Consider the following 23,830-nt stretch of genomic DNA (forward strand, 5'->3'; position numbering starts at 1 on the left):
GGTGGATTGATTCCTGAGGGAACTTGGAAGGAGCGATGAAGAGGTGTGAATAAAATCAGACTATTTCTCTGACCAGTTCCTTTTTCCCCCACTTGCAACACTGTCTGTTGTTATGAAACTGTAAAGGGGACATATAGTCTTGCCAAATCAAAATTATGCCAAGCCAATTGCACAAGTGTACTTTTTAAGCAATGGTTATGGGGGCCTTGGTTGTTGGTCAGAACATCAGGTTTTGGAATTGACTGATTTAATTTATGTAAATTCAAGAAATTAACTGAAATTATTCTGTTCGTGAATAAAAAATATCCCCTTTTAACACCCACTTCCTGTATTGACAGAATTTTTATGTGGTTGGCCTCAGCCGCCGTTTTAAGTGGTATGGCTGAGCGTTTGTTATCTGACTCAGTATACATGGGTGATTTTTAAAAATGAAACTTGTATTCTTTTCAGGGCACAATATGCAATGACGCATTGATGACCTGCTTCTGCGGATTCTTTGAGACCTGCCGGATGGCTCGGGAAATACGCATCCGGAACGGAGATGTTTAAATGCTGCGCCATCCCTGATTTTCATGAACATGCAAATGTGTTTGCTTTTCAGATACGCTTGAATGATCTTGTTCTGTTGCCTTGCCAAGAAATTGGACATTTCATAGGGAACGCGGGCTACTCAATAAATTTCACTGACTTGTGTAAATTATTAATCACTGTCAAAAATATTGCTGAAAAAGGAACCTGTTTGATAATACTGTAATGGTTCTGAATTATTATTTTTAGGGGCGTTTTTACATTAGGGGCATGTGGGGCAGTGCCCCGCCAAAGATGTGGTGCACGATTCTCGTAACATCCGAACGTTGTGGCATAATGTATTTTATATTTAATACAAAATAGTGATTCAGTGGTGAAATTGGCGTGTATAAATATAATAAACTTGACTCGCAATCCTTATAGTGCTGTTTTTGGAGTAATTTACTTTCTGCGTAGGCTATGTGTGTGCTCGCGCTGAGGACTGCGCTCCCTGTCCTACCTCTCTGCTCTGGGGCAGCGGAGCGCTCTGCCCCATCGTTGCTAGGGGAACAACGTGAGCGTGATCTGCGTAAGCAGGGAACACCTCCCGCAAATTATGTTGGGCGGAAGGGCAGAAATCTTTCTGTCCCTACGAATTCTGCCTAGCAACAGGTGAGCCACCTGAGGTGGCGAAAAAATGATAAACGTAACCGTTAATCGGTTGATGTACGTCTATCGCTAATGCTAGAGTGAGAGCACCTATTATCTTCGACAGTCAAGAAAACGTAAATAGATTTGAACTATATATTAAATAGGCGAAATATCGGTAACAACCTGTACCTAGTTATGTAGGAAAAAATGTCCTTGTTATACTTCAGTGGTTATTTTTAAATTACTTTCGCGATTATAAATTTGCTAATACTGTATAAGTGTCCTATCTTGCGTATTTGAGGTTAATATGAGAAAGGGTGGTAGCTATCAGCACGTCTAGGAATCCGTGCATATTCACTGTTGTAACCCAAGTCGCAGGACGCAAAATAGCCGTTAGGAAAGCAGTTTGAAATTATGAAGCAACCTCTGCGCCATTGCATTTAATGGGTCGCAATGAGATAATTCCGAGCGTGTTGCTTATCTTAAAGTTGATGTTGTAAATAAGGCTGTATTAATATAACTAAATGTGTATGCAGTTGGTTTTTTTACATTTAGTCAGTTTATTATCTGTATTTTTACAGGACCTACATTTTAATAGTTAACGATTTCCAGTTCTCTCTAATAAATACGAAGTAAATACACTAGCGGTTAGGGTGGTTGATACCAGGTTGATACACGTCCGCCCCCCCCGCCCCTCGGGTGGTCCATAATAGGTGCTCTCACTCTAGGTAGCTAAAGTGTTCAATTTCAAGTCGAGTGTGATTTTATTTTAATTTTTGAAGTTTCTTAAGTTCAAGTTTGAACGAGTCTTTATTTTATTAATCAGTTTGTAAATCTCTCTGCTCCCTGGCGCTTACAGCGCAGCCCATATAATAGAGGCCTATCGTAGACTAATTGGCTACCTTTATTGTATATGATGGTGACGTCATACAAAACTTCCCCACCAGAAATGCCATGCTAAAAACGCCACTGATTATTTTCCATTCGATGTATGGAACTTGCGTGAATGATCATCAACTGAATAAATCCTTCTGCATGGCAGCTGGGGTGTTGCTGTTTCTCTTTTTCCGCCTCCCTGATCAAAATGCTATAAGGCAAGAAGATGCCCTACCTGCATAATTTCTAAAACAAGATTACCTAAACCGATGCTCCAGTAAGACGCCCTTTGATTGGCTCGTTCTCGTGGTGACCTGGCAACCAAGCAGGGCAGTGCATCGCTTTCATCCTCCACAATAAGCTTTGAAAAGACAGGGTACCGAAATAGCGACATTGGCTGGCTAGCTAACCATCCATAGCAGTACGGTTGTTCAAAAGTGAAGTCAACGGAAGGATAGGAAGGTTGCCTAGATCTCAAACAAAGCTGCAAATATGTCGTCGCGGACGCTTCCCTTGCTTTTTATCAATCTCGGTGGAGAAATGCTCTATATCCTGGATCAGCGACTACGAGCGCAGAATATCCCGACCGATAAAGCGAAGAAAGGTAATTTAACGTTAATCTGTTGGCTGCTGACCGCAAATAACCATTCATAGTTTGCTATGCTGGCTAGTTACATTAAGAAGGTACATTTAAAAAAATTAAAAATCACAACTACACGGTCTGCAAGCTCTCTAGTTAGCTAGGGCTAGTTAGCCATCTCATTCATACTGCTGCTAATGGGACGCAAGATAGCTGCTCCCCAATTTAATCACCACTCACAGCGCCTTAGCCAGCTAGCTAACTAGAAAGGTAGTTTGCTAACCAGACGCTGTTAATCATGGTCGCCTGTTTTGTTGTCGGTCTTAAATGGCAAATTGAAACATTCATATTTTTAAATGTAGCTGGATGCATAAATGTGAGGCAACCACTTCCACTTTATGTAATAATGCGATGACTAAATGTCTTTGCGTTTCTTCACATTGGAGTTAATTCCAGTATTTTAACTATTTTATGACACGTCTGTGCAGATACTCATGCAAATGCCTGCACACTGCTTCTGCCGGAGCACATCTACACACTGCAAATGGACTCCGTATGTTGACGGTTTCCACAGGAGTTCGGCTGCATAAACTTATAAACTCTTAAACGTGCCGATTAGTTTCCTATAACGTGAATGCTGCGTTAGCTAGTGTGCCTCAATTATATCTAACACGGTGCTCTGTCTAGTTGTGTTTCTGACAGACAAAAGCTGATATAGGTTGCCGTGGTCGTTGCACGCTTGTTTTCCCTGCAGTGATGAATGACATCATCACCACAATGTTCAATAAGAAGTTTCTGGAGGAGTTGTTCAAGCCGCAGGAGCTGTATTCCAAGAAGGCCCTGAGGACCGTGTTCGACCGTCTTGCGCATGCATCCATCATGAGACTCAACCAGGCCAGCATGGACAAGGTACGGAGCAAGAGTGCTTCCAACTTTGACACGTGCACGAAATAAGCCACGCCAATCGTAGGGGTCCCGTTTAACCAGCAACCCCCCTGCTCAAAAACAAAACAAAACAAAACAAAACGGTTGTCCGCAAACAGGTACACACACACAAAGGTACTTAAGCTGCTGCTGGCTTAATGTCAGTGAATATGAATATATATGAATATGTATGACACAGCCATCATAACTACTGGTATGCAACTTGCAATACTGTAGACACAGCATCAGACTTAAACAGCGTCACCGGAAATATCTCTTGCTCTTCTGTTTCAACAGAATTAGTATTATCACAGTCAAAGAGTTCAAAAGAAGCCAGTCTGTCTCTCATCTCTCAAACACAAGCTCCGTCTTCGAAGCCCCACAGTCCTCACAATCAAAATGAAATTAACTGTATTTGAGCCACGTCCCACGTGTTGCTTCTTCTTCCCCTTTCTATACTCCTAGCCGCTAGGCCCAGACACCAACAGCCTGACCACGTCTGCATGGCTCTTAGTAATCAGTCACAGCTATCTGACATGGGGGGAAAAAATGTGGTGAATGTCAAAACTAGCGCTCTGCAGAGTCACGTCTCTGAAGGCAAGCTCTTCGGTTCACACAGGTTCATTATTCATAGCAGTTAAATTCTGAAGAAAACCAGAATGACAGCCTCTCTTTGGCGACGCTGCATGCCGTTCTGAACGATGCAACTTCTTTTAATTGGACTGGCTTGCATGCCCATCGCTTGCTCTGGCAGGGTCTCTTTTTGCCTGGTCTGTGCTCTCTCCACTGCCCGTCCACGGGCCAGACTGGCTTTGGGCTTGTAGATGTTCTTTCCTGGCCCTCTGGCCTCTGTGGTACTTAACCCCGCCATTTGTCCACCCCCCTCCCCCCCCCTCAAGTGTGTCCCTGGTATCTCCTCAACAAGTAGCAGGCCGAACGTCCTAGCTTCCCCCTCTTGACATCAAACCAGGCCAAGGTCAAAGTCAAGGTCAAACAGTGCCTTCCGTTCTTTCGTCTGTTTTTGAGTCAGGCTCCAGCTCACTGACACGTCGCTTAACACCAGCCCAGTCAGCGGTTTCGTCCTTGCCCCCGCCCACACCCCCACCGCTCCCGCCACCTCCTCCCCCCACCACCACCCCGCTCTCTTTAGTGTATTTTTCCACCCGTGGTCTGACCAGTCTCCTTTTTGGGGGTCGGTTTCTTCTGTGCTGAGTGCAGGCCTGCTAGCCTTAGCTGCTTGTTTGTTACCGTCCTCCTCCAGAAAATGTGTTAACAAACAAGCAGCTCTTCTCCTTTTTAACAGATCCAAAATGAGCTAGCTAGCGTTGCTTGTTTTCCTTTTGACATACTCCAAGCCCACAGATGAGATTATAGGTTAATACTAGTTTAGCTAGTTAGCTGAATTGATACCCGTCCATTTACCGCAGTGACATGTCGTAGAAAAACTCTCTCTCGTCGTCGTTCTTATGACAAGAGACAGCACCACGACGAACGCTTTGACTAGACTAGTCTAGTCTTCATTGATAGCGCTGATTGGATGGTGACATTTTTTTCTGAACTGGTCATTCTGAACTTGGGATAAATTTATCATGAAGTGTAATGCCATACGCAATGAGATTTTAAGCATATAATAGTGGGGAAAAGGAAATTGATGTTACTTTTTGCGAGTTATTGAGTATGCATGGATGTTTTTTGCTATCATTGACATTTTGAGACCTCTTCCTGAAATGAGATTTTCAAGCTTTCAGAGAAAGGGATCTGAGACTCTGCACCCCTGGCCCCCTGCCCCCACCCGAGCCCCCCCCCCCCCCCCGTATTTGGGACAGCGGTTTCACATGATAACCACTCTGGAAACTGTGCAGGCGGAGCCTGTTGGGCCGCAGCCTGTCCTGGGGGGAGGGGCGGTTTTGATTGGCTAGACCCTGTCATTCGCTCCAGATAACGGCATGGTGGTTAAGCGCTTGTGGTCTGGCGTCGCCGTCTGTTGGGCTGTACTGAGTGATGACTGTTGGGCTGTACTGAGTTTATGACTGTTGGGCTGTACTGAGTGATGACTGTTGGGCTGTACTGAGTGATGACTGTTGGGCTGTACTGAGTGATGACTGTTGGGCATGTTGGGCTGTACTGAGTTTATGACTGTTGGGCTGTACTGAGTGATGACTGTTGGGCTGTACTGAGTGATGACTGTTGGGCTGTACTGAGTGATGACTGTTGGGCTGTACTGAGTGATGACTGTTGGGCATGTTGGGCTGTACTGAGTTTATGACTGTTGGGCTGTACTGAGTGCTGACTGTTGGGCTGTACTGAGTGCTGACTGTTGGGCTGTACAGAGTAATGATTCTTGGCCTGTGTGCAGCTTTATGATCTGATGACCATGGCTTTCAAATACCAAGTCCTGCTGTGCCCCCGGCCCAAGGACCTCCTGCTGGTGTCCTTCAACCACATGGATGCCATCAAGGACTTTGTGAGGGACGCGCCCAGCATTCTCAACCAGGTGGACGAGACGTACCGCCAGCTCATCGAGGTAGGGCCCCCCGATTTGTACCCCAAACTCATCGAGGTAGGGCACCCCGAGATGTACTGCCAGCTCATCGAGGTAGGGCCCCCCGATTTGTACCCCAAACTCATCGAGGTAGGGCACCCCGAGATGTACTGTCAGCTCATCGAGGTAGGGCACCCAGAGACGTACCGCCAGCTCATCGAGGTAGGGCACCTCGAGATGTACCCCAAACTAATCGAGCTAGGGCCCCCTGAGAACTATCCCAAACTCATCGAGGTAGGGCACCCCGAGAACAGCTCATCGAGGTAGGAAGGGAGTGCCAGTCTGCTCTTCAACTCAGTCACTAGGGGAGCCACTGTAAATTCATCGCCCCCACCCAAAAATACTTAAGGACCCTCTACACAAAGGACCAAACCAAACAAACACAATAATAGTAGGCCTGTTCTGTTTATTAGTTAATTTGCCATATATATTTTAACCACTGTTTAGTAGGCAGCCGATTGGAAGTGTGTGTGTGCGTGTTTGTATACGTGTGTACATATGTGTGTGTGTGTATGAGTGTACGTGTGTGTGTGTGTTTGTATACGTGTGTACGTGTGTGTGTGTGTATGAGTGTTACGTGTGTGTGTGTGATTGTATACGTGTGTACATATGTGTGTGTGTGTATGAGTGTACGTGTGTGTGTGTTTGTATACGTGTGTACATATGTGTGTGTTTGTTGTGGGACGCGTGTTTGTGTGCCTGTGTTTATCTTTATCAGTATTGTAAGCTTCCTCCTCTTTGGCAGATGTACACACCGCTGTCCGGTGGAGAGTTCCAGCTGATCAGACAAACACTGCTGGTCTTCTTTCAGGACATGCATATCAGGGTGAGTGTGTGTGTGTGAGTGTGTCTGTGTGTGTGTGTGTGTATATGTGTGTGCGTGTGTGTGCCTGTGTTTTTCTTTATATTTGCGCTGTATGCATGCATCTGAATTAGAAGTATTTGTGAGTGTATTATGTGTATGTATATACTGTATATGTATTAGTAAATATATATGTCATATTTATACACCACTGTTGATTTTCTGTGTGCGCAATAATCGTTCAAGCCAAAAAGCATCCAGTCTGCATGATGGAAAATCAATTGGGGAATTGTTTATTTATTTATTTGTGTATTTATGTATTTATTTATTCAGGTGTCCATTTTCCTGAAAGATAAGGTGCAGAATTCCAACGGCCGTTTCGTCCTCCCGACTTCGGGCCCCGTGCCGCACGGAACGCAGGTCCCGGGCTCCATCAGGTAGGGTCGGTCGCCATGGGAACCGCGGTGGACAGACGAGCAGACAGCCCCTCCCCCCCCAGTCGTGGGTCCAGCGGCTAGGCGTGTTCACTGGCATAGTACACGCGCGTGTCCAGCGGCTAGGCGTGTTCACAGGCACAGTACACGCGTGTGTCCAGCGGCTAGGCGTGTTCACAGGCACAGTACACGCGTGTTCAAAGGCACAGTACACGCGTGTGTCCAGCGGGTAGGCGTGTTCACAGGTACAGTACACGCGTGTGTCCAGCGGGTAGGCGTGTTCACAGGTACAGTACACGCGTGTGTCCAGTGGCTAAGCGTGTTCACAGGCACAGTACACGCGTGTGTCCAGCGGCTAAGCGTGTTCACAGGCACAGTACACGCGTGTTCACAGGCACAGTGCACGCGTGTGTCCAGCGGCTAGGCGTGTTCACAGGCACAGTACACGCGTGTGTCCAGCGGCTAGGCGTGTTCACAGGCACAGTACATGCGTGTGTCCAGCGGCTAGGCTAGGCGTGTTCACAGGCACAGTACACGCGTGTGCTCTGCGCTAGCCCCGTTTCAGTTTCACATTCGTTGTCTCATCTCAGAGTCGTGCTGCACGGGTCGTGTTTACAGAGGAGGGGGTGACATACGTGTGGCCCGGGCCTAAATTTAGAAGCCCCTCCTCTCTTAGCAACGGGCGGAAAGGTTGGGTGTAACTGCCGAAAAAGCATCCGTCTCACATAGGAGTACCCAGCTCTCACACACCAAGCGGTTAAACAAAAAATAGTAACACAAATAAAAAACAAACCTCTTTCAACTCTACTAGAGATCAGCACCCTTGACCGATGCTCAGCAGTGGTGCCCGGTGTCAAAGGGTGTGGCCTAAACTAGCGAGCGAAACCATGACGATGTCTCTGGCTCCGCCCCTCTCAGAATCTTCAGCTGCGCCGGAGAGGAGGTGAAGAGGCTGCAGTTCCCCAACGGCGGGAGCTACTCCAGCGCCCTGCGGGAGGGGTCCTTCGAGCTGTTCGGGGAGAGAGTCATTAAACTGGGCACCAACATGTGAGGCCTGCCTTTAGGTCCTGAACATTCAAACACCTTAACATGTAAGGCCTGCCTTTAGGTCCTGAACATTCAAACACCTTAACATGTAAGGCCTGCCTGCTCCTGAACATTTAAACACCTTAACATGTAAGGCCTGCCTTTAGGTCCTGAACATTCAAACACCTTAACATGTAAGGCCTGCCTTTAGGTCCTGAACATTTAAACACCTTAACATTTAAGGCCTGCCTTTAGGTCCTGAACATTCAAACACATTAACATTTAAGGCCTGCCTGCTCCTGAACATTCAAACACATTAACATGTAAGGCCTGCCTTTAGGTCCTGAACATTTAAACACCTTAACATGTAAGGCCTGCCTTTAGGTCCTGAACATTTAAACACCTTAACATGTAAGGCCTGCCTTTAGGTCCTGAACATTTAAACACCTTAACATGTAAGGCCTGCCTGCTCCTGAACATTTAAACACCTTAACATGTAAGGCCTGCCTTTAGGTCCTGAACATTTAAACACCTTAACATGTAAGGCCTGCCTTTAGGTCCTGAACATTTAAACACCTTAACATGTGAGGCCTGCCTTTAGGTCCTGAACATTCAAACACATTAACATGTAAGGCCTGCCTTTAGGTCCTGAACATTCAAACACATTAACATGTAAGGCCTGCCTTTAGGTCCTGAACATTTAAACACATTAACATGTAAGGCCTGCCTTTAGGTCCTGAACATTTAAACACGTTAACATTATGGCCTGTCTGCCTCTGAACATTTAGACATGTGAGCCCCACCTCTGCCGTCTGTCTCTAAACGTTCAAACACAGCCACATGTAAGCTCTGCAGTCAAATATTTAACCACACCCCCCTGCGCCCGGCTAAACCAATGACTGAGGAGCGTAATCGGCCCACTCTGTTCTGCCCGTGTGTGATGTCTGTACAGGTACAGCGTGAGTCGCCCCGTGGAGACGCACATGTCTGGGACGGCAAAGAACTCCGCCCAGCACACCAAGGTGAGGCCCACTGTAACGCAGCCGTTTCAGGTAGAGAAACCCATATCCCGGCCTGCTGACTGTGCTAGCAGCCTGGCTAATCTCACTGTGCGTGTTAACGAGAGCGTTTGCCAAGCTTTCTTTAGGATACTGTTGGAAATACAGCATATTTTTTTTGCAGTGAACGTACGATCGACTGCTGTTAAGGTAGCATTTCAGTCAGCAAGTGATCCATGTCTCGTTGTTCTGTCAGTTAGGGCAATTGTAGTCTGCAGAACAGAAATGCTGCAGCGATGAGCGTAGAAACCCTCACACACTGAGTGTAGAAATCCACACACACGCTGAGCGTAGAAACCCTCACACACTGAGTGTAGAAACCCTCACACGCTGAACGTAGAAACCCTCACACTGAGCGTAGAAACCCTCACACACTGAGTGTAGAAATCCACACACACGCTGAGCGTAGAAACCCTCACACACTGAGTGTAGAAACCCTCACACGCTGAACGTAGAAACCCTCACACTGAGCGTAGAAATCCTCACACACGCTAAATGTAGAAACCCTCACACACGCTAAATGTAGAAACCCTCACACACACTGAGTGTAGAAACCCTCACACACACTGAGTGTAGAAACCCTCACACACACTGAGTGTAGAAACCCTCACACAATGAGTGTAGAAACCCCTCACACACGCTGAGTGTAGAAACCCTCACACACGCTGAGCGTAGAAATCCTCACACATGCTGAGCGTAGAAATCCTCACACACGCTGAGTGTTGCGTTCGGCGCAGGTGAACGCGGCTCCTAACCCCCTGGCGAAGGAGGAGCTGAACCTGCTGGCCCGGCTCATGGGGGGTCTGGATGTTCAGAAACCCACCGCCGCGGACTCTGGGTTCCGCGTCAACCTGTTCTCTACCGACGAGGAAGAGGAGTGAGTACCCCTGTCCTTCGTCACCTCGCTAACCGATGTCTTCATTCTCCAAACGTGTCGGTCCGATCTCTTATTCATGTTTTTAATATAATTATCGTAATATTATTATTCATAATATTTCAGTATGTGGAGGAAATATGTTCTGTGTTATGAAAGCTTTGTATTCATTTCCCTCCCAAGGGAAGCTTTGATCTCCAGACCAGAGGAACTGTCATACGAAGTCATAAATATCCAGGCCACAAAGGTAAGCTTCGCCCCAATTTTAATAACGCATAATCTCAGCGATCGTAACATAACATAACATAACATTATAAAAAGAACAGTCCATTCAGCCAAACAATGCTCGCAATTTTCCTGAGTGAATTGTACCTGGTGCCCTGATTACCTACGGACTAGACCTGTCAAACACCGAATCAAGCCTGGTCTTGAAAACCCCTGAGTTTCTGCCTCCGCTACATGAACTGGCAGGCTGTTCCACACGTTGACTACTCTCTGCGTGAAAAAAACTCTTCCTAATAATGTCTGTACGGGATTTACCTTTTGCTAATTTCCAGTTACGTCCCCTCGCTCTGCTAACAGAACTCGCTTGCAGTTCATCTTGCAGCAGGGTGGTGAATACGCCCTGGCAGACTAGGCTCTAGGCTCCCCAGCTGCAGATGTCGTGCGTTTAAAACCTCAACCGTTTAACTGCTCAGTCACTAAGTGAGTTTCGCAGCATTAATGTGAGAGTGGCTGGGTGAAGTGCAATCACACAGGCAGACACGGTGGAGCCATTTACACCCCTCTCAATGCAGAATAACGGGTTCTATTTATATAGCGCCTTCGTGATCTCAGTGTGGTTCACAGCGAAGGGGGAAACGTGTCTGACACACCAGCAACGGTGGCACGAGCTACGCTCCTGCGAAAGTCAACCTTAATGGCGTGCAAAAAGAGAATTGAATTTTTTTTTTTAAATAATTCAAAAACTCCACATACAGTCAATTTCTCTCCATGCGCCTCATTCATAAAACATCATAAACTGTGTTGATCGTAAACTGTGTGTAAGAACGATGCCACAAACATTTCAGCATTAATTGTTTTTTTCTTATCTGTATTTGTTCATGGCTGTTTCCTTATGCTAATCACATGAACTGGATTGCGCATAAAATTTACAAACAGCATTCGTCATCGCACAAAAACAAAGTTCAGGTACTTCCCGCTTGGTCAGATGTGCCTACGAACGCAATTGGCAGTGTTCGCGGGTGGGAAGCTGGTGAGGGTATGAGTCCTGATTGTTGCATTAGCGACTCCTACTGGTTGGTCGGGGCGCCTGTTCAGCAGGGGGGGGATCTGGGGGAGATAGCTTGAACCTCCGCACGCATTACACTCTCCCAGTGAAACTCCTTGCTGTCAGGTGAAAAGAAGTGGCTGGTGACTCCACATGTATCGGAGGAGGAATGTGGTAGTCTACACCCTCCCCAGACCAACAGAAGATAGCACATTGACCAGGACTGTGATTCACACGGGGAATTGGTATAACGACTAAATTGGGGAGAAAATGGCAAAAAAAAGAAGAAAAAAAAACTAAGTTCAGCACCATGAATCTCCTATTGGGTTTTCCTAGGAACATTATTTTTAGGAACAAAAGTAAGAATCATTTAAGAAGGGTTTTGTGAATGAGGCCCAATGTGACCTGGCTTCAGCAGTGTTTGCACCAGGTGAGGTTTCATCAGGTCGAGCGCAAACGGGAACGTGAGCGGTCTTGGCACCGCTCTGTCCCAAAGCCGCTTTTAGGAGTTCGCCCAGCCCGACATAATCCCTGACCTTCGAGCCTCACGCGGGCGTGACTTCCGAGCCGCGTAATTGGTGTAAAAGAACAGCCGGCGGATTATGGGTAATCTGGGGTCGGCCAGCTTCCTGCACGGGGTCAAGATGAGGAGGCGGCCTCCGATTGGTCGGTCTTGTTGTCTCGTCAGGACCAGCAGGCCAACGAGGAGCTGGCCCGGATCATGGGGGAGTTCACCGAGGAGGCGGAGCCGTCGCAGGGTCCGAGCGACAAGGGGGCGGACCTTCTGGCCATGATGGACGGGCTCTGAGAGGGGGCGGGGACAGTCCCCTGGGGGAGGGGCCTAAGCCTTGGAGGGAGGGGACGGCAGGAGCGAGGGAACCGTGCTGGGGACGGAGCGGCTCGTTCGATTGGTTTATCGTCGCCGTGGAGACGACCTGCTGATCTCGCACATGCCCGAGAACCTCGTCTTTCATTTATGATAGACTTCCTGTTTGCTGACGTTGGAGAGGGAGCGAGAGGGAGAGGGAGAGGGAGAGACAGAGAGAGAGAGGGGGGAAGACAGAGAGAGAGAGCGATAGAGAATGACTGGAAAAAGTCAGAATAAATGAAGATGCCCTGTTATTGGGGGGTTAAATGAGGACTTTTCTAAGTGCCCCCAAATGATTCTGTAACTTGATAGGAATAGGCAAGCTTAACGCCTCCTTGTGATGTGTCCTGTGTCCGTAAGAGTGTCAGAGACTTGAATGTGAACACGCATAGCTGTTAATAACTGTCTACACAATACCTCTGGTTACGCGATCACCGTTCAGTGGCTCTGTCTGCTGCTGTGTCTGAGTTGTTTAAACTCCCCCTGTGGCCCTTCCTGCTGCTAGGCCCACCTGTATGAGCGGGTGTACCTGGACGTCGTGCCACACGCTGTGAAGTCATTTCTGTGATGTCATTTAGGGCTTTGAATTTTGAAGTGAGAAAGGACTGTTTGGTACATAATGTTTCGCAACCCATTTTCAATTGTCACTAGGTGCTTTTCTCTCGCTTACAAAATATTTGTGTTTTCCAGTCTGACAAATGTTTTGTTTTTTTTGTTTTTGTAAATGAATTTTTTTTTTTAAGTGTCATGAATATCATGCTTTGCTAATAGGGATATTCTAAAGGTCTGTGACTGAAAAGACAGGAAGTGTAACAGGAAGTGCACTTGTTAATAGAATTCAGACACCCCGACTCCCAGAAATACCCAAAGAGAAGATCTTTGTGTTTCTTTGATTGACCTGAGCATAACACTGTTTTTACGTCTGCTTACTGTCTAGATTTCAAACCAACACAAAGAATGTGAGAAGCACATGTTTTGCTACTGTGAGCTGGTCTCAAAATGGCTTGAAATTTTTCTGTGTCATTGAGGTTTGTGGCCAGATTTAGCAGAGATGGTAAAATGGGTGTGCAATATTGTACTCAACCTCTAATATAAGAAATATTACTGAAATAAGCGGAGTACATTTCTTAAAGTGTGGGAGGTAAAGATGAGTTGACTGTTCATGGTTTATTTTTTTATAAATGTATTGTGTATGAATGTTTACTTGTGTTCTTATCAGTGCACTTTTGTTGAAATATTAACTGATTGTGACAAATATCACGTTTTGTGGAAACAGGTTATGTTTTTCCCCCCTTGTGCTTCATAATAAATGATCAGTGAAACATCTTTCTGCGTTTATTGTCCTTTTGAAATTGTGGATTAGAGAGCATTGTTGCTGCAGCCTGATGACGCAACGCAGTTCAATGCTGTTATGTGATGGGTTATGTGATGTTTTCAGAGCGTTACGTCTGGACCGAGCTCGGCACGAGGGGGAGCGCGTGAGCCGCGCTAGTGAAAAATGACGTGTACTTTTATTAAGAGGGCTGGCTTTGGCGGCGACGTCAGCGTTCGTGTGAACATCACAGGATCAGGAAGGCAAACATTTCGTAATCCTCCTCGCAGTTTATCCCACTTCAAAGTAATTGTCGAGATTTTGGCGGAATCAAATTTGCGTTTCCTCCGAAGGAAAACGGCAGCACGTGTTTAGTATAAGCATGTGTTTGAAATTCATGTTAACTATCTTGCAGGTTAAATTTGCTAGAAAGCTGCGCGTGTGGCAGGCATTGCATGAAGTAATAAATTAACGTAAAATGCAAGTAATTTGGGGTTGGGTTATTTGTACAGCTACCCTGAGTTTCAGCCGATGGTGATTATTTTCATCATCGTGAAAACATTGCGAAGGGCGGGCGGTCCTAAACGCATTCAAAACGTGTTACCTGTTAACAGATTAAAGATGGCAAATATTCGCTTTCCCATTTTGAAAAATAAAATTATAAATAATCTTTAACATTAATATAATTACTTCCGAATATATTAAGCACATTACCCTGAATGCTAAATATTAACATGCAGCTACATACCGGTGGTAGCCTGTCACATTTTAGTTGCAGCCCATTGTCAAATGATTATTTTAACCAGCTGGAATGTGTTTAGTTCAGTGATTGAAAATGGAAAAATAACTTTAAAATCGCGGCAGGTGGATTATACTTGAGATCCCGGGCCGTTGAAAGCGGTTTGTAGACCCATTAATATTGGATTGTATGTAATGTTTGCGTAATTCCCTTTGGATACAACAAATGATGTCAGAAAATTAATTTAAAAAGCAGGCTTTTTGGTCATGATCTTCCACATAATGCATATCTTTTGCATATCACTTGGGGGGGGGGGGGGGGGGGGTGTAACTAAAACCTCCATCCTCTGTCTCTGATTGGTAGTAGTAGAAGTAGTGATACTATCTGAAGGGTCCATCAAGACCGTTTTGGGATTCAGTCTGAAAGGAACACATCACTCTTTTGCGCTCTCTCTCTCTCTCTCTCTCTCTCTCTCTTGCTGTCTCTCTCTCTCTCTCTCTCTCGCTGTCTCTCTCTCTCTCTCTCGCTGTCTCTCTCTCTCTCTCTCTCTCGCTGTCTCTCTCTCTCTCTCGCTGTCTCTCTGCCAGTAAGATGGAAGGATGTGGTTTGTCATCTTGTCCTACTCCCACGCTGTCTCTCTTTTCCACCCACACCTCACAGAGACCACGGGCAGCTTAATGACTTTTCTCAAAAGCAGAAAAACCAAAAACCTCCAAACCCAATATTCATCACAGAAGCTGTGGGAGAATTCTCCCCTCCCACTCCCCATAGGAGCCACTCTGCTCTTTCTTTTTTAATGAGCATTTCCAATAAAGACCTCCTGTAACTGGGTAAGAGTGATGGTTCAGTTCGAAATGGTGGACAATTTTTTATTTTTTATTTTTTTGTTAAACGAGAAGTGATTCGAGTGGATCTGGGTTGTTTTTCAGTCAGAATTACCATGAACGTGTGATAACAGTGTACATTTCTGTGGAAATCTCGGAGTTTTAAAGAGCAGAGTCAGCTAGCTAAAAAGTTTGTTGAGTCTCCTGGAGAAAGGGAAGGAAATGAGTGTGCCAGCTGAAGTTGCGTGTGTAGGCCTGATAACGTCCAAGCATTCGGTCTTTGCCAGGGATATGTTTTACAATAAAACTCCCAGTGTCCTTTCTTTTGATCGCTGAAAGAAAAACGTAGTGATTAAGTTTTGTTTAGGCCCAGATCGAGAAGGGAGAAACACCTCACAGGTAGCCAAGGAAACGTGCACAGGTGTTTGTGGGATTGCAGGAGGACAGTGTCTCCCAAGTTTGAGTTCCACAGCGTCCCGTGCGAATTGTTTGAAGAGATGATGTGCATTGGGGCTTCTTTGACACCCTCCCCCCCCCCCCTTACACACACCCTCCCAAAGTTTGGGCCCTTGGTTCTTTCCCACCCACTCCAGGAAAAAAAAAGCGTAGGCCTACAATTAAGGTCGCCACGGCAACGGCACAGCTCAGTACCCAGGTTATTTGAGTGCAGCCGGCCGCTAAGTCAAAAAAAGACACAGTGGTCCGTATGGAGTGCGTGTCAGTCAGTACAAGCACCACCACCCCCCCCGATACACGCACAAACACACACACTCACACACATACATGCACACACACACACGCATACATGCACACACACACACGCATACATGCACGCACTCACACATGCATGTGCACACACACACACACACATACATGTACGCACATGCACACACACACACACACGCATACATGCACGCACTCACACACACATGCACGCACACACTCACACACACTCACACATGCATGTGCACACACACACACTCACACACACTCACACATGCATGTGCACACACACACTCACACAGACACACACACACTCACACGCACACACACACACACACACACACTCACACACACACACACACACACTCACACACATACACACACTCACACACACACTCACACACTCAGCTATGAGCTGCATACCGTGCAGTCTGAACGTGCTGAGGCATCACACTCAGGCGAAAGCAGTGAGGAGGCGCGGGGGTGGGGGATTGTGCTGGGGGAGAGGCCTCACGGACACGGATTCTCTGAAACACCCTACCCTTTCCCTGTCTCCAGCGACGGCACCACCCACGCCGCCCTAACCCTAACCCTAACCCTGAAACACCCTGCCCTTTCCCTGTCTCCAGCGACGGCACCACCTACGCCGACTTTCAGAAGCGCAGGGCGTGTCCGCACCGGGGCGGCCGTGGAGGATCCCCAAATCTTTCAGCCTCATTGTTCCGCCATTTTAAATCTGGTCCTCCATTAAAAAGCGCGCGGGAGTCCTCCTCTGGATGCAGTCGTTTTCAGGGAATTATTTTATGCCAGGTGAAAGTCAAAAGCAGAGCGTCTGCTTAAAAATGTACATCATGCAATAACATTTGGATTGAATTTTGCCTGCTTGGAGAACATAATGGTTCTATACTTTTTTAAATCCTTCATTTAGAGAATCTTTGAGGTTGACCTGTGTACACATCCCCCTGTGCACCTGTATACCCATCCCCCAGTACAGCCCATGGTTTGAGTCCCTGGCACAGCACACTCTGTACTGCAAGCTCATCTCTATCTATAACCATCTGCTTTCTCCCCGTCTGAACAAAGTGAACAAATACAAAAGGATGAGCTGTCCACACTCCATAAAAAAAAAAACTGTATTAGTCTACCCGATGGCTGGTGGATGCTGCAAATGGACCAGATACAAACTGCAAAACTGGGCGGCAATCTAGTAGTAATTGCTAGGGAAATGAACCTGCAACGCAAGGGTTGCAGGTTTGAATCCCAGCTGGGGCACAGCCAGCAAGGTTTCAAACCTGAATGTCCTGAATAAAATACCCAGCAGGGGGAATGGGGTTCTGTGTAAAATTGATCACCATAAGTCCTTTTAGAGGCTTTGCCAAACAACAGAAATGTAAATAACGCCACGCTCAGACGTGTCACGCTGCAAGTCAAACGAAAGCAGAGCAGCGTGTAATCATGCTTTTGTGATTTTTTTTCTTTTTTTTTTTTTGTTCTCTTCTTTCTCACCTGCAGGCAGTTTTTGAGTGCGAGTGACTCATCATTTCCACTTTTACAGATGTGGGCTGGACGGCGTTAACCCTTTCAGCTGAAGCAACGCTTCATGTGGCTCGCCCGCTTGTGGAGTCACGGGAGGTCAGCGTGACCCCGAACGGGCGACTGCCCTTTTGCGTTCCTTCTCCGTTTGACGCGACATTCCGCACCTGCCCACCGCGCAGACCGCCCGTGGGTGGGATCGTTGTTTTTACGAGAGGAGGCCTAAACAACAGAACCCAGCAACAGAACGGCTGCGTGGCGCTGTAGCAAGAAGGTCATTCCGCTCTAAAAAAAAAAAAAAAAAAAAAAATTCAGCTGTTCAAACTCTGCTGTTACTGCTTCTGATCGTAATCTGCTCTGAAATGCGGCGTGGCAGGGTAGGCAGCGTAGCATAATGGTTAAGGGAAATGGGTTTGTATCTCAAATGCTGTGGATAAAATGCCCAGTTGGGGCACTGGCATTGCACCCCTAAGCAAGGTACTTAACCTGAATAGCTCCAGTAAGCTTGCAGCTGCATAACTGGATTGTATGCAAAATGCAATGTGTGGTTATTCACTGAAAAATGAAAAAAATAAAAAACTTTTTTTTTTTTTTTAAGTAATTTGAATAGCTCACATTCGCATATTTAAACTGCTTCTCAGACAAATCCAGCATCATGTCAGAATGATGACCAATACGCTGCGGTGGTTTTACTGTATTCCAAAATACTAAGCAATTTTCAAAAAATAAAAAATAAAATACGCATCTCATTGATGGTCGTTCTGTCAACACGGCACACGATTCATGTTTACGAACGACACTTTTTTTATCTTCTTGCAACAGATTCATTCTGAGGAATTCAGTCATTGACTGCTGTAATGCGTATTGTATTTCGCTGAGTGAGAAGCCCAGTTCTGAATGGATCTCCCCCCCTAGGGAGAAGTAACCCCGGCCATTAAAGCCTTTCATGAGTAAGATCTGAATTTCTCATGAGAGAGGAAATTGCGTATTTATTTATTTATTTTTTTGTTTGCTTGTTTGTTTGTTTATAATTATGACGGGACAGCATCTTTAAACTGAAACGTTTTTAAATAAGATGTGAGTAAACCTTTCCTGCAAAGCTCGCTGGTAATCAGGTATATTTGTTTTTGAGCGCTGGCACCACGGTACATCGTGTCAATAACTCCTCCTTTTTGGTGTGAATCATGACACAACCCCGAGCAATCCCATATCACCCAATTTCTCATATTTCCTGCCAAGCCGACATTGCTGGGAAGGCATAAAACCTCGAATAGTTTTCATGTGAATGTCATCGGCAACGCCGTCTATTTATTGGCTGAGCGAATCTGCCACTCATGAAATGTGCGTCATTTCCGTTGTCAGGTGGTGCTGCTATGGAAAGATGTGATCAGAGGGTCAGAAAGAGGAGGCTTTTCCTGATTGCTCATTTCAGTAATAATAAAACAACTTCTGAAATTACAAACGACGTTCTCGTTTGGTTGGAAAAACAAAGATCAATGCGCCGCGCCGATTAGAAAGCTGAGAGAATGCCCTTGGTGTAGAAGAGAACGTTTCCCCGGTTGTTTTGGGTCAAGGTAAGTTGTTAAAGAGCTAGCTGGAGCTCCCAGCCATACCGTCCGTGGACCCGACCGAACTAGCTTACTAGCAAGCTACTGTACTTTGTTTAAAGGGGCCTGTGGGCTCAAAGTGTGGTTGCTGAATATTTCATGCGAGTTGCAGAACCGACAGTGCCACCAGCCAGTTAGAGGATATATAACTAAAGTTTTGAATAAAGCGCTATTGACTGCCATATCTGTAGCCTTTGACGCTCGCTTGCCAGCTAGCAAACTATTAGCTTCGATTTCGAAATTTTTGCGATTGCGAGTTCAGCAGTCACAAGCAAGCGAGCAATAATATATCCACTGGTTAGCCAATTCCGCAGGGAAGGGAGTAGAGGTGGCGTTGATTGCGTTTTTAATTTTTGCAGGCGGCGACGCTTTATTAAATTTGCAACTGTGCGCATTTGCGAGTGTAGCGCACGAATGCAAACATTTCCATTGTAGCTAGCTGCGCGAGCAGGCAGCTACCGCACGGTCTCTGCCGGTCCGTGCTATAAATGGCAGGATCTTCTCTTACGCGTGGGATCAGCAGCGCTTAGCCAGAGGGGCTCGTGGAACAAATGGTGATTGTGGGGGATCGCCCGGCAGCGCGAGTCAACAAAGGGCTCGCGTGCTCTGTTACCACTGATTTCGGCTTCCCTTTTATTGTCTGGTCTCGTGCGCGTTTCCGACCGTGCTCCTGCCCCAGCGTCGCCAAACAAACTGTCGTAGTCCTGCCCGCTCTGCCGCCCGGGTCAGTGCAACAATATGTCCGTTTTTGTGCGTCTTCAATCACTAGGGGCACCTTGTGTGCGTTCGATGACCTTGTATGGCCAAGAGCGTTCAAATATGTAACTTCGGTGGCGAGCTTTTGCAAGCTCGCATCTGTCGTATTTATTAAAGGATTTAAAGGACCATGTTGAGCTAACCTCGACGCCTTGCGGCTTTTTTTCAGACTGTGGCCAAATAATCGATTAGGTCGATGGGGATAACGCGTGTGAATATTGGAAGCTATGCAAATGTAATCACTCTGAAATCCTACGGGCAACATAACCGTGTTGGCTGGATTAGTACTTTAAACCCTTTAAAAATTCCAGTCAAAGTTTATTCGGGTTGTGTCATTCCTATCTGTAAATTCTAAAACATATGCTATACTAAGACGTCCACGGTTAAATGTTGCAGCGGACAGTGTTTTTAAGTTGGTAAATGTTTTTGTTTTTTTTCTTGTTTTGTTCGTCTGTCTCTGTGCCGCGGTTTTGTGAGGAATGCCTATTTCGGTCTCGGTAGCGTCGTGCCCCACTCGATTCACCTACGCCGTTTCCAAATTAGCTGAGCGAAACCCACGTTTGACAACAATGCACCGCAGCTCCAGTCTGCAGAAAAACCCAGCCCTACGCGTCTGCATGACTTCTGTAGCTTTCATTAATGCTCACCGTGGGCCAACATTTGTGGGGTTGCATTATACAGTGCATGGTGATAAGTTGACAGCTGATCCGACATATTTATTTATTGCATTTATAATACGAATAGCGGTCCTGTCAGTCGTGTGAACGCGCTTGAGGGAAAAAAAGTGATAGACAGCTTGGAGACATTATAGGGTTATGGAACGTGTCCTGTGTGATGTGTTATTGCTGCACACGTCGCGCGATATCCTTTAACCTGCACGCGAGCGCTGGTGTTAATAATAAAAAAAAATAAAAAGTGCGTTATGCGTATATGAAGCGAAATTCTCTGAATTCCTGGCCGTGGGGTGGCGTGGTCTTTTGGAGAGTGATTAAAAACAGACAGTGGGTGGATCTGGAGGCACCTTAGCTGTTGGCCCGACGCTGTTTTCCAAGCTATTTAAAGAGCGTAGATTTTCACTGACGAGGCGCAGGGGGTGTCTTCGGATCGTGTCGGAGGTTTAAAAAAAAAAAAAATGAATCAGTAACTCGGTGTTCCACTCCCGTGCATTCTGGCTCACCCGCAGAGAAGACTCCTCTGTCGCCGGATTCGTTTAGCGTCCAGTACATTTATCGGCCCTTCTGCTTGGTCTGTCGCTTGTATTTCAGTGTCTCCGTGAGTCATGCATGAATCGTGCGCGGCATTCGTGTCTCTTTTTTTCTTTGCTTACGGGAACATAGTAGCAAACACCGCAATGTTTTGCAAATATTTCATTTTTCTCTCTCTTTTTTTTGGTCAAGGTCAGTTAGTATTGGTTATGGTCTTATACTATTCAATATCTGTGTACCCTGTTTTGCTACCAGCATAAAATTTTCACGCTGGCATTAAAAACTGTGGTTTAGGCGGAACTCGGTCTTTGAAGTGCTGTCCAAAATGATCGTGATTAGGCATTATTCCGGCATGTTCTCCCTGTTTGTTTACTGACCTCTGATAAATGAATGGCTTCATAGCGGGTGAAAATTCCGCGCTTTGTCTGGTCATTAATTCCCTACGTTTCCTGCTGAGGACTGAAGGCCTGTGTTTTTAGCAGCCTTGCAGGGAGTGGTGTGGTCGCTTTCATTGCTCGCGCATGAATCAGAGCTCAGAAAGTTAGTTTCCCTAAATGCTCGCGCACTGGCAGGCGTCTGCAGCTCTCCTCTAAAGATCTAATCTACACGGCTTCTCTTCCGTCTCCCACCTTTTACTGAAACTATGCACAACTGATTATTTTCATTTCTAAATGTGTATATATAGTTTGCATGTGCATGCACATGTCTGTTTGTACGTGTGTGCGCATGTGTATGCGCACGTGTGGGCATGTACCTTTCTGTGTGTACATGTGTGCGTGTACATGTGCATGTGCCTGTCTTTGTGTACGTGTATGTGTGCCTGTGCGTGTGTGTGTGGATGTGTCTGTGCAATGCGCCTGTGTGTGTCTGTGCGTGTACGTGTGTGTACGTGTGTCTGTGTGTGCGTGCATGTGTGCGCATGTGTGTGTGTGTCTGTGCATGTACGTCTGCGCCTGTGTGTGTGTGGATGTGTCTGTGCAGTGCGCCTGTGTGTGTGTGTGTGTGTCTGTGCATGTATGGGTGCGTCTGTGTGTGTGTGTGTGTGTCTGTGCAATGCGCCTGTGTGTGTGTGTGTGTGTGTGTCCGTGCGTGTACATGTGTCTGTGTGTGTGTGGATGTCTGTGCAATGCGCCTGTGTGTGTGTGTGTGTTTTCGTGCGTGTACATGTGTCTGTGTGTGTGTGGATGTGTCTGTGCAATGCGCCTGTGTGTGTGTGTGTGTGTGTCTGTGTGTGTGTGTGTCTGTGTGTCTGTGTGTGTGTGTGTGTGTGTGTCCGTGCGTGTACGTGTGTGTCTGTGTGTGTGTGTGTGTGTGTGTGTGTGTGTGTGTGCGTGCATACTCTGTATAGTTCATTTGACACGTGTGGCCTTTAATTGCAGAGGGGAGTGGTGAGTCTGTAATGAAAGTGAGGAGGTGCTGTGGAGCGTTGAGGCTGCCGTGTGCAGGAGGGCTGCAGTGTGCAGGAGGGCTGCAGTGTGCAGGAGGGCTGCAGTGTGCAGGAGGGCTGCAGTGTGCAGGAGGGCTGCAGTGTGCAGGAGAGCTGCAGTGTGCAGGAGGGCTGCAGTGTGCAGGAGGGCTGCTCTTAAGACCGGTCTCATCAGACCGGGCTCATCAGACCGGGCATTAGCGCACCTCCTGCTGATCCAGTCTTCATTCTGACAGCTGCCGTGTGAGCGGAGGAGGCTTCCTGCCGCTCTGGGGTCCCAGAGCCCCGCTCCGGGCGTGTGCAGTCAGGTCTCTGGGGTCGCAGAGCCCCGCTCCGGGCGTGTGCAGTCCGGTGCGGTTAGGGTTAGGGTTAGGGTTAGGGCGTGTGCAGTCAGGTGCGGTTAGGGTTAGGGTTAGGGTTCGGGCGTGTGCAGTCAGGTGCGGTTTCTCTGTGGCCCGCGGCTGTGCGACTGCGGGAGGCCGCGCTCCTGGTGCCACTGGAGAGCGTCCGGGCCGAGGCCGGGTCTCAGAGGTGTTCCTTTTATCATACTTAGTCCATTACGCGTGTTCTCACCTGCGGGGTCACGGGGGGGGGGGGGGGGGGGGGGGGGGGGGGGGGTGTCCAGGCCCAGGGGCTGTTTCCTCTGGAGCGATCAGCGTTTACCATCATGTTTCTCATCTCGACTCTCACCTGTGTGTACATATAACGCGTTTAGTTTTTTAAGAAGTGTTAATGATAGCAGCACATGAAACGGGATGGCAGTCACCTGTGGGGAGATTTCCCAGGTGTGTAAACGTTGTCTCTCAAACCTCTGTGTGTCTGCGCTTTGTTTTGGTCTTCCAGGTGCACATTATTCCGATATTTCATCACTGATTTGATGTGGGGTTTTAAAAAAAAAATCTATAATCGAAGGCCGCTAAGATTAAAAGGCTCAATTTTTTAGTTTGTTTGGCGTCTCTTGGCTTTTATTCCGCCCTGCGTGCGTGCTGTGTTGTGCTGTACTGTGTTGTGTTGTCCTGTGTTGTGCTGTGTTATGGTGTATTGTGTTGTGCAGTGTTGTGTTGTGTTGTGCTGTGCTGTGTCTTGTTGTGCTGTGTCGTGCTGTTCTGTGTTGTGCTGTTCTGTGTTGTGCTGTTCTGTGTTATGCTGTGCTGTGTTATGCTGTGCTGTGTTGTGCTGTGCAGTGTTGTGCAGTGCTGTGTTATGCTGTGCTGTGTTGTGCTGTGCTGTGTTGTGCAGTGCTGTGTTGTGCTGTGCAGTGTTATGCTGTGTTGTGTTATGCTGTGCTGTTCT

The 23,830-nt window shown here is 46.9% G+C and overlaps 2 protein-coding genes across 5 annotated transcripts in view; both read left to right on the plus strand.

The window, feature by feature from the left end:
- Window positions 1–622: 622 nt before the first annotated feature.
- oscp1b (organic solute carrier partner 1b) lies at window positions 623–13,738 on the plus strand. 3 transcript variants are annotated; one of them, XM_035434372.1, is made up of 11 exons: window positions 623–2,638; window positions 3,369–3,523; window positions 5,895–6,134; window positions 6,207–6,242; window positions 6,826–6,906; window positions 7,216–7,319; window positions 8,235–8,363; window positions 9,295–9,364; window positions 10,138–10,277; window positions 10,458–10,521; window positions 12,233–13,738. In XM_035434372.1, the coding sequence occupies exons 1-11, from the start codon at window positions 2,527–2,529 to the stop codon at window positions 12,350–12,352; spliced, it is 1,251 nt and encodes a 416-aa protein (XP_035290263.1). In that variant the 5' UTR covers window positions 623–2,526; the 3' UTR covers window positions 12,353–13,738. The 3 variants fall into 3 exon arrangements, with proteins under 3 accessions (XP_035290263.1, XP_035290273.1, XP_035290280.1); XM_035434382.1 differs by lacking the exon at window positions 6,207–6,242 and having other exon boundaries at window positions 5,895–6,062; XM_035434389.1 differs by lacking the exons at window positions 6,207–6,242; window positions 6,826–6,906 and having other exon boundaries at window positions 5,895–6,062.
- Window positions 13,739–18,901: 5,163 nt separating this feature from the next.
- stk40 (serine/threonine kinase 40) overlaps window positions 18,902–23,830 on the plus strand; it is a 31,055-nt gene continuing 26,126 nt past the window's right edge. The window contains exon 1 of one of the 2 annotated variants that reach the window (XM_035430622.1): window positions 18,902–19,117. Coding sequence is in view for 1 of the 2 variants with exons in the window: in XM_035430619.1 (XP_035286510.1) it covers window positions 23,293–23,322 (30 nt within the window). In the remaining variant the exon portion in view is untranslated. Of the gene's footprint in view, window positions 19,118–23,180; window positions 23,323–23,830 lie in introns of those variants that run through there. The other variant, XM_035430619.1, reaches the window with a different exon arrangement.

Source organism: Anguilla anguilla, chromosome 1 (assembly GCF_013347855.1).
Source record: "Anguilla anguilla isolate fAngAng1 chromosome 1, fAngAng1.pri, whole genome shotgun sequence".
NCBI lineage: Eukaryota > Metazoa > Chordata > Actinopteri > Anguilliformes > Anguillidae > Anguilla > Anguilla anguilla.

Excerpts from the sequence above, each read along its gene's own strand:
- oscp1b (XM_035434372.1), top strand. The coding sequence starts at position 2,527 with ATGTCGTCGCGGACGCTTCCCTTGCTTTTTATCAATCTCGGTGGAGAA. Across the intron at positions 3,524-5,894 it reads ACCAGGCCAGCATGGACAAG|CTTTATGATCTGATGACCAT; the intron begins GTACGGAGCAAG and ends GCCTGTGTGCAG. Across the intron at positions 6,135-6,206 it reads TGTACTGCCAGCTCATCGAG|GTAGGGCACCCAGAGACGTA; the intron begins GTAGGGCCCCCC and ends CAGCTCATCGAG.